The sequence below is a fragment of the Plectropomus leopardus genome, chromosome 1 (assembly GCF_008729295.1).
Source record: "Plectropomus leopardus isolate mb chromosome 1, YSFRI_Pleo_2.0, whole genome shotgun sequence".
Lineage (NCBI taxonomy): Eukaryota > Metazoa > Chordata > Actinopteri > Perciformes > Serranidae > Plectropomus > Plectropomus leopardus.
The window spans coordinates 32780634-32794343 of record NC_056463.1 but is presented as its reverse complement, the minus strand read 5'-3'; the positions used below and the strand labels follow the sequence as shown (position 1 = coordinate 32794343).

Sequence of the window (13710 nt, the reverse complement as noted above, 5' to 3'; positions counted from 1 at the left end):
AGAATGAAACTGTGTTTGTATGTAGAACCCCAGTCTGCAGAGAAACTGATTGAGAAAATAGGTTTCTCAGAGACTTTAGACAAGTAAATTAACTTCTAATGCTGAGAAGATTGATATAGAATCCGCTCTGGCATCTGTAAGGTAGCTCAGCCTAGCATGAAGACTAGAAATGGGGAACCGGCTGCTATATCTGAAGGTAACAATGTCAGTTTAGCAGCACCTATGATTAACACATTTTATCTTGTTCGTTTAATGCATACAAAAATCAAAGTGTAAAGACGTCAGAGTGGCTGTTTTCCCCCTTGTTTACACTTTAGAGCTAAGATAAGCTAACCAACTGCTGACTGGAGTTTCATATTTCGCTGTAAAATGACAAGATCAATGGTTACTCTGCAAGAAAGCAAATGTGGAACTCTTCTTTTAAACTTTTGTCAAATTGAAGTGTAGGTGCTCTCATCTCAACCTGCTGGGCTACTATTACTGCTCATGCTGACTATGTGACACCTCTGGTTATCTCTAATAAAGTGAACATTTACAAAAGCTTTTATAAACTGAGCAGAGGTTGAGTCAGTGTTAAGTGACTCAAAATGAGCATACTGTGATTCCTCTCAAAAGTCAAAGGAGAGTAATAACAGGGAGGTCAGAGTCAGCCGCACATGAGCGGCCTTGGAGTGCTCACAGTGGGACTACTTTTTACATGAATTAATTTAGCGTAGAAGTGCAAGAATTAAAATCACCAATGGCCTGCAGGTGTGCACTCTGAGAAAAGCCCAAGAGTTCATGCACCTTTGAAATACATGTTTTGTATACTGTGCATCAGAGTTTTGGACTCACTATGCAACATTTTTCCCTAAAGTGGGACATTTTCCTCCTGTGGTTGTTGTACTTCACCGCTCCTGCACACCAAAATACTATCTCTAGCTGTGAGTGTGCTGTGTTATTTCCACTCAGTGTATATCAGAGTTGGCAGGAGAGAGTCCTCTTAAAGCACCTTGGGGATTAAGTCAGAGCTCCCCCATCCCACATAGAAGTATAAACAGGCTTTGGGGAAGGATTAGAGAGAATGTACACAGTGGGAGGCCAGCTGACGAGAGCTGCTTTAAATCAGATATAAATATGGTGCGAAATATTTCAGCACCTCAAAGTATCCTTGATCTATTATCCTAAAAACACCCATCCGACATATGTCTCATTTTTTCTCAAAATATGTGAAACCATGTGTGAGGAATTCAACTTTTCAGGAGCGCTCCTAAAACAAGTGACACTTTGGTGTGTGTTGTTTTGCAGAGGCAGGCTGAACTGTGTGGGAAGAGGTGAAATTGAATCATGCGAAGAAAAAAAAGAGGAACCGATTAACTATTATATGAGATACTTCTAATTTTGTATATTCTCCGGAGCAAAGTGATGTGCCAAATAATAATGTAGCTCAGGAATAGATGCTGTCAAACTGAAAAAACTACCTCAGAGTTGTTTGAATGTGGTATTTGATATTCATTTTGTATTCCTTTATACAACTTTGGCTACATTGCTTCAGACAAGCAATTAACCTCGGGTGATTTAAAGCTGGATGATGCTTCACATTGGGTTGGCCTTTTAATGGATTAGTGCAAAAATATTCATCTCAACAGGTCTAAAACTTTACTTTAGTAAAACAGAATTATGTTGATAAAATGTTTAGATGTGGTTTGACCAAGCAAACTTAAGTGAACTAATTACAGCTATATTTTCATTATACAAATGCAGTGATTAGCCTTATTCTGTCTTTTTTTCAGGAAAATGCCAGTAATGGGAGTTTTGAGTTAAAGAAAAAACCTAGTTTAGAATAGGTAGAATAGTTTCCTTTGCTGCTTCTAATTTGTAGACTTAAAAGTCACTCTTGCTCTTGGTCAGGGGTTACAAATAAAGTGTTCCTAGTAGTGAATGTTTTACACTGTATATTTTATGCAGTATAATAACTAGAATTACTAGCTGGCAGTTGCATGCCTCCCTGCTCCTCCTGGAAGTTACACCTACAGTTGACATCCATGTCTGTGAACACATGGATGCTTCACACAAATCTTCCCCCCGCACAAATTCAAGGTGAACACCCAAAATTAGTGTCACCAATTCAGTATCTGTTTAAACATCCCCCCCTCTGTTCCTGAGTGATGATGTTATGGCCACTTTAGAATATAAAATTTCATTTCATGAATTCTTGAGTTTTGGCCAAAAACATGCCTTGTGAGGTCAGAGTGACCTTGACTTTTGACCACCAAAATCTAATCAGGTCATTCTTTAGCCCAAGTGGCCATTTCTGCCAAATTTGAGGATATTCCCCAAAAGCCTTCTTGAAATATTTAGTTAAGAGAATAAGTAAGATTCAAGGTCACAGTGACCTTGACCTTTGATCACCAAAATCTGATCAGTTCATTGCTGAGTTAATGTGGACATTTGTGCCAAATTTGAAAAACAACCCCAAGGTGTTCTTGATATTGCACTCACAGGAATGGGAATGGGACAAATGGACATAAAAAACATGATGCCTCCAGTTTCAGCTTTCACCAGCACAAAAGTTTAAAAACACAGAGATCAATCAAAGACTTCAATCATCTTCAGTCACATAACTACTTGCTACTTCGTTAGCCTTGGTATAATAGTGTGTAGTTGCCAGAGCCATTCGTATTAAAACAATCCTCCTCTTTCCACCTTTCATATTTTCCTGTAAATGAACATAAAGGCAGACATGAAGCTAACCTTTAGTGTGCTGCAGCATTCTCTGAATCAGCACCGGGTACTTAGTTATCCTCTGGGTCACCAGCAAGATGCACTCTGGGATACCAAGCCTCCGCACGATGCTGCTACTCATCTTTTTCTGCAAAAACAAAATGTGTTTTGGTAAAAACATGCCCACACAACAGGTGGCTCAAAACAAGACAATGTTTCAAATAATCAACTGGAAAACTTAAAGTAGCAGCGGTAGAAGAATACAGTAATAATACTTGAGAAAGTGTTTGCTGTGATAATAACAGTCAGATAAAGGAGGAGGAAGCGCTAACACTTCTGAAAAAATGAAAAACAGGCTCAAGGGTGGCAACGCTTTACACAAATGTTAACAGTACATGCACTGACTGAAGTGAAGTAAAGATGCAAAAGACTAAAAATGAAAAGAAAAGCGAGACAGAACAAGAAGGAGCGCCTCAGATAACACAATAAGAAGCACTCTATAGAGCACAGGAGAGTGTTTGTTAGACATCTATTCAACTAAAAACAATCACGTCTGGAAACCACACATCTTCAATTGCACAAAAAGCAGCTGCTCCAAATAGCAGCACTACTGTAGGATAGACTGGTGATAAACATGAAGGGCTAACAAGGCTTACTTTGATAAAGGCCTTGAATCGTTTATCTTTGGTGAGAAGATCCTTGTAGAAGTTCACGGCTTCGTTGTGGCGGCTGCAGAATCTTCCATAAACCCTCCTCATAGTTTCACCGTTGCATCCTGAGAACTAGAGCAGAATTCAACCAGCATGAATTCAGAAAATGAAAACTGGTCCAGCAGAGTTACAAAAAGCTGAGATAGCTCAAACTTTTATGGTTTCTAATTCTAATCTCAGTTGTTAAATTTCTAAACTCAAACAATTAGCTTGGAGAAACGTGAGGAATCAGTGGGCATACTGGGCCTTATAACAATATTTAAAGAACGTGTAACTTGACATTTAAGGTGTATGTATGTAAGCAGCAGAGTAAAACATTGTCATTAGCTAAAGTTTCAAACCATTGATAATATTTTCCTGGAGCTAAGGACTAGTCTTGATTTACAGCAGTCCTGAAACAGCAATGCTAGAAGCTCTGTGAGGCTGTGTGTAGGCACTGTAACAGTGGCACGTTGAGCTAAATGCTCAAAATGACCATGCTAACATAATGATAATAACAGGGCTGCCAACTCAAGTTCAACTCCTAGTTAACTGTGCCCGCCAAATGAGTCAGGAGCCTGCCAAATGCACGTTTGGTCATTTCGTGGCCAGGCTCCCTTGGTGCAACTGTGACGCACTTGGGCACGCGGTGGGGTCTAAAGGAATGCATCACGATAGGTGAGTGCATTGGAGGCTGTGACAATCATGGCTTATCACACTCCCTACTTTTACCCCCTTTAATCACTCCGCTCCCCCGTCATGATGCACTGACAGTTTGGGAATCCTGCACAAACATTTCCTCAAAGGAAAGGTCTTGCTGTCTGGGACGGAAATAATTTTTAAACTTTATTTTTTTACCCAAACAATCTTTATCACATCATGCTGCTCATCAAAGCCACACGTCTACAGGCTGTTATAATTAAAATGCAGAGCTGCAGGCGATATTTTGACCTGCCTTGTTAAAAAAATGACGACACATATATGGCTGTTACTCTGGTTACCTAGTGTTGAGGGTGGAGACACCTATTGTAAGACAGGAACTGACGGTGCTGAAGGGAGTTATACATGGAACTAAACGTTTTGAGTCATATGTTGTGTGGAGCTGTGTGAACTCTTTGTCAACGTGTGCTTTGAAACAATATGTTTAATGTGCACGTAAGCATGGGAGGTTCTGTGGTTAATTTACACCAGTCTGATGCTGATCACACGACACTCAGTAATTGTGACTTGACTGTGATGTCATTACTCCAGTGAGACTGCAGATGGAACAGATACCTGCTGCTTTCAGATGGCTGTATATAAAGTCATTAGTTTTAAAGGTCGTCCACACCGAGAACAATAACAATAACTAGAAATATATTGTTATAAAAACGTTGATGACAGTGGCGAGCAAAGTCTTTGGAACTAATTGGAGAGATCTGATGAACGACAAAAACACTGAAAATCAATCAAAATCTAGAGGAATTTTCAGCTGATGACACAGTGGCAGCCAGCATGGCTTTCTTGGTGCCATTGTTTACAAAACATTATTGTTCATTAGTGTGGGTGCTCACATGGTTATAGTTATAGTTATAATTGTTGCTGTGTATGGCCCTTACAGATAAGGCCATGTGTATAATACTAACTGGCGTGATGAACAGGGCTTTACTCCCCCCGGCTGATATTAATGCCATAACCACTGTTTGAAAAATCATGTTGTAGAATAAAGTTTGTGTTGCTGTTCTAGCGATTAACTGAATTATACATATTATCAAATAATTCATGCTTCTTTTAATTCCATTTTAGGAATCTGTTTCATCAAATATATTAAGCTAGCTACATTTGGCTGGTTTTAACTTTTTAAGTGAACTCAGGGTGATTAATCAGCATCATTTAGCCTATGATGTCTGGAGGATGGCAAGTATGCTGATCAAACATATTTCCTCATCACTGACCCTGATTTGACCTGCCTTTTCATCTATAAATGCTTTAAACTTGAATTTTGTTGCTTTAATTTTTCTTTCATATAAAGTAGTGAGTATTTGCAGCCTTAAGGTGTCCTGTGCGACCAACACAGGTTGAATTGCTTTAAAAGACAAAAAATGAACTCGTCATGTGGAATTACAAATTTAGGACTTGCACTGTCACCACACTAGCCCTTCCCTCCTCTAACCTGACTGAGCAGTATGTCTCCTATCCTGTGGATGATGAAGCCTCCCTCCCAGCTCCCCCCCTCCGGCTGGCTCTCCCTCTTCCTCTCCAGGAGGCGAAGGAGGTGCTGCGTGTGGAGCTCCAGGAGTTCGTCCAGAGTGGGAAACAGCTTCTCTACTGTCTGCTGCTCCAGCTGCACCTCCTTCTGCAGGCCTTTGCTGTAGACCTCTGACATGATGCGCAACGTCCGAATGTGATGCATCTCCGTCTGCATTAGCTCTGCAGGACATAAAAAGAAGTGGTACTTAGTTGGAGACTTAAATGAGCAGCAGGCTATACCCCTTACACAGATCTACGCATTTACATAAGGGCGTGGAGCCACAGTACGTTCTTCCTCAGCAGAAAAGCAGTGGAAGGTTGCAGGGAAGTGCGTCATTGCAGTGATTCATGATTCATGATAAACGGTTTTGTTTTTTAAGACAAAGACTTCTTATCTTTTATGTTAGCAAGGTAGCTAAAGCAACACTACATTAACAGAGGGTTGACTACACAGTTAACAATAAGTTTACAAAGCATACAGTGGTAAAAATGGGCTTTTCTGTCTTTGTTCTTATAATTTCTGATTGACATTTCATACAGTAGCTAAACAGGATGCAATGACATAACCTTTTTGAAAAGTTAAGAGATTTTCTACTAGAAGCACTCAGAGCAGCTGCACAAAAAAAGTCAGAGCACTCTGCAGCGAAAAAAAGTGACACCGTGTATGGCGCCTTTCACTTTCTCCTCATTTGGAAAACGAGGTGGACACAGGACCCAATTCTACTTCAAAGGTCTACAAAGACTTTCAGAGAAGCCATTGCATGAGTCTGTGTGTCACTGCATACCTTAAATGAGTTTGAAATGATTCTGAAATGTACATTTCTATATTCATATATTCGCCATATGTAGATTCTAATCAAATGCTAGAGGCATCTCAAACAGGATATATCTCACTGAATATTTAAAATCTTCAATCTCAATAAATTATTGAGACTTACACATGCAACTGAAACAAACTGAAGTAAAAGTTATCAAGACATGCTAATGACAATTTTTCTTTTACACTGCAGATCTCTTGCCAAATACCATTAAGCATTAAGCTAGTTCAAAAGCTTTTTCTCTACGTTAAGTTACCTCAAACCATATACAGTAGTAAAAGTAGTAGTAGTAGAGCCCTAGATGAGATTAATCTGGAGAAACATATTCAGCTGCACTTTTTAGCTTAAACATTTTTCCAATTTTTCCACTAACTTCTTAAGATCCAATCTAAAAGCATTATTCAGTTCAAATGTACCGTATATGACATCCTGTCTCTTCACCAGCTCTTTGTCCAGCTGCTGCAGGTACTGCTGCTCCACACATAAACTCCACGAGTCAGCCTCCAGCTCTTTGGCCTCTGCCTCAAACTCCCCCATCAGCTGGCCGTCCATCATCTCCGTCCCTACACCAACAACACAGTGTGCACTTACAATTTGAAGCTCATGTTATATTTTCTACACTTCATGTGCATTATAAACAGCTATGATTTACATCAAGCCCATTTTTTTTTGCAGTATCTATTTGTTGTTTGCATTATTTTTTGAAAGTCTTGTAAGTAAATTACAACATAAAACAGGTTTAATAAATTAAGATGTGTGAAAAATGCTACATTTCATTCCTGTACTGTATATGGACCAAAACTGTATTTTCTGGAATTATTCCCTCACACTGGCAGTGCAATGTGAGTTGAGATTATTTTGTTCTTTCACATTGTTTTTCTATCAGAGGCTTTGAGTCTTAGATCCCAGCTGACCTGCAGCTGTCTTGTGTAGTCAGATCAGTGGTGCGTGTGTGTGTGTGCGTGTGTTTACTGACCTTCATCTGTGAGTGATTCCATGGACTCAGTAACCTGGTTAGTTCTGTTGAGGGAGTCAGTAGACTGGGAGAGATACCGCAGGCCTTTAATGGGTATCTCGTCAAACACCGGACTGAATGGAGCGAAAATAATAATAACAAACAACACAAACACTCATTAAGCTGTAAAACACACATGTTGCACTGTAAATGCAGAGGTCAAACAGATTGTTAACAAAACAAAAAAAGGCAAATTGCTAAACAGCTTTAATATATAAAGGTTAAATAGCAACAGAAATGTTTTATTTCATTAAAACAGAAATGTGATTATCATCATTACATACATACACAACATAGATACACTCACAAACACACACACACATGCTCACCCAGCGATGTTGCTGATGGAGAGGCTCTTGGAGAGGTTGTTGCCATGGAAAGTCATGATGCTTGTGTGTCTCCGTGGTGGGATCATCAGGGAAGAATGGTCTTCGGGGGACAAGATGGCAGACCAGGGGCGCTCCCTCGTCCCACCAGCTGGTCCAGAGACAGATGCATTACAAGAGATAAATATCATACACTGTGTACTATATGAGAAAATAGGCTGGTCCTCACTACAGTCGATCATTTTTATTTATAAAGGTCTCTCCCGCACAAGCTGCCTCAATGCATAACTTCTCTTCTCAAGTTTAAAACCACTGCTCACCAGAACAGATTTTGGGGCTGTTAAACTCTAGTTACCCCTCAGGTAAATACCGAACTTTTACTTCTTTGCACCTTAAAAAATAAAATGAATTATGGAGGGCTTTAAAACTTGAATGTCTCATCCTGCTGGTCGATTTTAAACTTTTAACTCTGAATTTATCTACAGGGTTCGTGCACATTTTTATGGAAAATTCTGATATTCTCTATTACTTTTCAAGGACCCATAATAAAGTTTCTATGACCATTCAAAACCAGTATAGTAGTGTTGCTGACTACACAGACGGAACTGAATGGTATACTGTACTTCAAATGTTAAATATTTAGTTGAATGTCACCATTAAAACAACAACTACCATAGATAAATTTGCCATCATATTACATCACATGGATGATAACAGTGACAATTAATTTAATTAAAAACTTTCAAGGATTTTGCTGATACCATCACTTTTCAAGGCCTGGAAAATGAGATTTTAGAAATGACTTAATTGTCATATCTGTCTATGCTCTCTGATCTGTCTGTGCTCTCTATGCGCTCTGTCTATTTCTCTTTGTTGTACTCAGGTCTCTCTTCAAAAAGAGATCTTATTAGTTGCCTGATTAAAACTTTCCATAAACCACAGGAGATCTTAGGAGGATCCCTGACGAACTCCTTAATACTGCCCTGCAAATGTGCTGTAATCTCTTACTTTTTGAAAATCTCATATTCCTCACATTTTAACAATATGTACATTTTATTTTTTAAATTTTTAACTTCTGTATGCATATTAATACATGATAATTAAGATTAAGTTCTTCTACTACCCAAAACACTTTCATTGAATCCTTTTATTTACAAACCATCCTGCTTCATGGTGAAACATTTTTGAAATTATCCTATGGGTAAGTACTTTGTTTAGCCCTTTGAGAATCTGGTAATCCTTTAACTGATCTAAAAACATTTCTTTAAAAAAATCCTAAATCTAGATTTACTGGTGTTGTTGCCCAGTAGAGACAACTATTCCTGGGGAATTCTGCCCAGATACCTTCATTTCTCACTTTGAATCATTGTGCAAGATCCATTCCCTTTATATTTCCTCTTGTAGTTAGAAATCCTTATTTTGACTGACTCCCTTGATCTTACAAAAGTCCTAAAACTAGTTGTGAGTGTATAAGAAGTAGAAATAAGGCACATAACCCTAGTTTAGTTAAGCAACTTCCAGTCCAAAAGATGCTAAAACAATGAAAACTTCAACAATAATTCAATGGGCTTTGGCATCGTATCTGTAGAGGAAAACTGGAAATGAAGATTTGTAAGAAATCTGAGTTTTGTTCGAGACTCACATTTATTCCTCATTGTGACTGTAGGCTGTTGACTTGAATCTGGTACAGCAAACTGCTGTTTGGGCATCTAGCCAGAGAAACAGAGCATAAAAGCATAAATGAGGAGTTCAAATCAATACTGGCTGCAGGACAGCAGAATACTACAGCATCAGTGGAGGAGTTACTCTGAGGGAACTTTTACCTTCATCTTCACCTTGGCACAAACAGGCAGGCTGTCCCTGCAGCTCTTATGGACGGAAGCATTACAGTCTGGAAAGAAAAGCAACAGAATACTCAGTGAATACTATGAGTACGATGGTTGGTGGAGGGGGATTGTGGTGGTGTTCTTTCCAGACAGTACTGCAGGGACAGCCTGCCTGTTTGTGCCAAGGTGAAGATGAAGGTACACTTTCCCTCAGAGTGGGGTGGTGGGCATCTAGGGTGGGGGGGGAGGGGGGGGGGGGGGGTTGAGGGGGGGTGGAGGGGGGGGAGGGGGGGGGGGGGGGGGGACTGTGGGGGGGGTGGGGGGGGGGTCTGGGGGTTTGGGGGGTTAGGGGGGGGAGGGGTGGACCTTGTATCGTTGTTCACCTTGGCACAAATCAGGCAGGCTGTTGGGGGGGGGGGTGCAGTTGTTTGGACGGAAGCATTTTTTCTGGAAAGAAAACCCCCTCCTTCGTCCACGAGCAGTATTACCCCTCGATTGCATCACATGCTCCTCTGCTCCAGTCTGGCTTTCAGTAGAGGGCGTGTGGAAATGTGGGGGCTAGAAATTCTGACTGGTTTTCAGAGCCGGCCAGGAAACTCCACCAGCCCACTAATGAAAGCCAGACTGGAGCAGAGGAGCATGTGATGCAATCGAGGGGTAATACTGCTCGTGGACGAAGGAGGGGGAAAAAAGAGAAAGATGGACTGAGGAATGACATGCACATAAACACTGAATTGCATGGGAAAATTTCAATTATATAAACATTCCCAAATCACCATTTTGGAACAAGGGTCATCATTCAAGATTGCTAAAATAAGAGCTCTGTAATCCGATCCCGCTGACAGACTTTAATTCCCTTGTAACATACTTTGTTTAAAGTTTTTTAAAGTGAGTTGACTTTGAAGCAGAGGTCGATCGAGAAGGGAGAGAGGAACAGCCATCACTGGTCTTGTCAATGTCAAGCTTCACAACAAAACTCCACTGAGTTTCCACAAACTTTAATAGAAGCTTGTTTCCAATAGAAAGAAGTGTTTTACACAGACATGTTGCGCAAGTGAAACCCAACAAACCCACTAACAGACCGTGTCATCCATGCTAACTCGCATACAACATTTCCGCTCTTAGGATTACATCAACAGTTACGCTCTGAGTCAGGGTGAGAAAATAATCCTGTGTAACCCAACAAGAATAGAAAGACAGCAACACTTTTAGGGTTAGAGGTTCACCTTTAAGAGTAAGAGGTTCTACTTTCATGGTTAAGGGTTCTTTTTCAGGATTAGGGGTTCTAAATGCAGGGTTAGGTGCTCTATTCTCAGGGTTATGGGTTCGACTTTCAGGGTGAGAGATTTTACTTTCAGAGTTAGGGGTTCTATTTTTAGGGTTAGGAGTACCACTTTTAGGGCTCAGGGGTAGGGTTAGAGGATTAGGGGTTCTGCTTTCAGGGTTAGTTGTTCTATTTTAAAGGTTACGGGTTTTACTTTCAGGGTCAGGGGTTCTATTTTAAGGGTTACAGGTTTTAATTTCAGGGTTAGGGGTTCTATTTTAAGGGTTACGGGTTTTACTTTCAGGGATAGGGGTAGTACTTTAGGAATAGGGATTCTTCCTTCAGGGTTAGCGTTTCTACTTTCAGGGTCATGGGTTCTATATTCAGGGTGAGGTGTTCTGCTTTCACTTTCAACTGAAAAGTGCCTTTACAATTGTGTTACTGTAAAAGAGATTTGGATGAAAGTATCCGCCTGGTACATTATGTAATAACTATCTAATTATGACTCGCACAGTAAAACCAGCTCAAATTCCTGCAGTGTTTTTCTCCTCTGGTTGAAAAACACTGGTTTTATTGGGTATTTTACTGCTTTTTGTGGATGTCTAACTAATTCCAGCTAATCTCAGACAAAGGATCACTGTATTTGTCTATTGAATGGACACTAGCCAGACATCTGTGAGTACAAACCTCCCGAAAACACCCTAGGAACCGTCTGTGGCTCCAGCAATCTGAACCAGACCGACTGAACACAACGAGAGCTGTTTTCTGAGGCAGATTGTGACCATTGTGAGGACTGCTGCGATCCATCGCAGAGCTGGTTTCTCCTTTTAAGGTTTTTTTTTAGGGTTGTGCCAAAAGGCTTGTGCAATAAACTACATCCTCTTTAGGGCTGCTGCAGCTGCTGTTTCAGTGGAAAACAATGCAAAAGCTGTTTTGTTGTCTGTACTGGAAGCCTGACTGGGTTACATTAGAAGTAGCCCTTGAGAGAGTTTCACTACTTCAAACAAATCATGAAGCTGGCTCAGCTGAGTCTGAGAAATTCCGCCTTTGCAGACTTTCTTTTTTTTTGTCATTACAACACAAAAATACAACAATATAAATTATCAATGTTTTCTTATGATGTTAGGACTTTATTTACATTAGAAAAAAGTGAGCAAACCTTTTTTTCTATTAAGATCAGTTGACAAAATAACAGAATAGGTTTTTGGCACCAAAAATCTCTTACATTACATATGTGCATATATCCTATAAATGATACCATCCAAAAGGACTGACCAAGCCTTTACAGTAAGTTGATGTAGCCTCTTGTTTACTATGATTCATGCATGGCAATGTATTTACACTACACAAGCAGCTTTTCTTCACAACTACAGCTTCTATTTACTCCTTACAGTATTTAATATTCTCAATATTCGCACCTTTTCGATTCAGTATTGTGTTCCCAGCAGAGAGCTTAGCATGTTTTTAAATTAACAATTAATTTTCAATAAGAGAATTTCTTTGAATGGTGGAACAGGCTTTAATTAGAGTAGCAACAGGAGTACCGATCAGTCACCAACAATGAAAGAACACAAACTAGTATGAAATAACAATGGCAAAAAAGAAACAAACAGTCATGGGTACTTACGCGTGCAATGGAAAGCCTCCTTGCTGTTGAAAGCCTTATTGCACTGGAAGCACTGGGCCACCTGGCCCGAGCTGACTGGTGTGAATAGATGACCATTGATCACTTTCTTGTCCTTCTCCTTGCCCTCCCTTTCTTTCTCCTTCTTCTCTCGCTCCTTTTCCTGCACAGGTGGAATTATCAAAGTTAGGAACACAAAACAGACCATATCAAGGGTAGAGTTGGGTGACAAGATGAGACACGGCATAGTAAGTCTCTCAAGAAAACTTAAACTGCACATATTATGACAACATCTTGGATTTCAAGCCAATGAATGACTTGACCTAACTGCCTGCAGGCAATGCAGTGTGCCGTTTTGTCGGATACCCTTATGTTTATTGTCACCCCCCAGGCAATGGACGACAAACAGCTAATTCGTGAAGTTGACACGAGAAATCATCTATTATGATACCTTTTTATTACACTAGAAAACCCTTAAATAGGTGTCCGCTGGCTGGAGGGAAATCTCCAGGGAGCTGAAGTTTAAGGTAAATGACTATCACTAATAAGAAGCTAGGGCTGCATGTTGTTAGTTATATTGTATGTCACTTCAATTAAATATCATCATATAAAGCGGGTACGTTAAAATGTTAAAAGGAATGTTATAAACATAGGAGGACAGCAAGTAGTCTCATCTTTTAGGTGGTTCTGTATCCAGTCTGATCTCGAAGACCAAGCTGATGGTGTCGGGTGATTTGTTTAAATGACATGGCAGAAGTGCATATTTAAGGCATTTGATGTGGACAGAGAGCTTCCATGTTACGTGACACAACGTGATAGTCTGACGCTTGTTTGCTGTTAGGACACGGTGTCACTATGTTTCAATCGGGACTGGCTGCTAAGTCAAGTGTGACATCTATGACAATTAGTATACCGGTCTGGTCAGGTGTTTGACTCAATATCAAAGCGGTTTCAAATTTTTTACACTGGCCCAAATCTAGTTGGGAGAGAAGGGCAATTACTTTAACCCTTTTTTTTTTTTTTTAACAGGCAATTTGATATTTGGGGGGGGGGGGGGGCTGTCCTACCTGTAGAGTGACACACTGACAACATGTATCAGCATTTGGCCAGTAGCTCATTTTAAATTCCAATCTGAATCCAGCAGAGCAACATTATTACTGTGATGTGCTACGCAGCAGGGGGCTTTGCATATTAAGTGATGAATTATTTATGCTGA

General features: G+C 40.1%; 1 protein-coding gene across 10 annotated transcripts in view; it reads right to left on the bottom strand.

The window, feature by feature from the left end:
• LOC121941183 (A-kinase anchor protein 13-like) overlaps positions 1-13710 on the bottom strand; it is a 148323-nt gene that overhangs the window by 25947 nt on the left and 108666 nt on the right. For all 10 annotated transcript variants that reach the window (XM_042483918.1, XM_042483935.1, XM_042483951.1 and 7 more), the window contains 9 exons: positions 12498-12657; positions 9604-9671; positions 9423-9489; positions 7784-7931; positions 7416-7528; positions 6856-7002; positions 5545-5801; positions 3360-3485; positions 2734-2851 (listed from right to left, as the gene is read on the bottom strand). In XM_042483918.1, the coding sequence (XP_042339852.1) occupies positions 2734-2851; positions 3360-3485; positions 5545-5801; positions 6856-7002; positions 7416-7528; positions 7784-7931; positions 9423-9489; positions 9604-9671; positions 12498-12657 (1204 nt within the window). The remainder of the gene's footprint in view (positions 1-2733; positions 2852-3359; positions 3486-5544; positions 5802-6855; positions 7003-7415; positions 7529-7783; positions 7932-9422; positions 9490-9603; positions 9672-12497; positions 12658-13710) is intronic.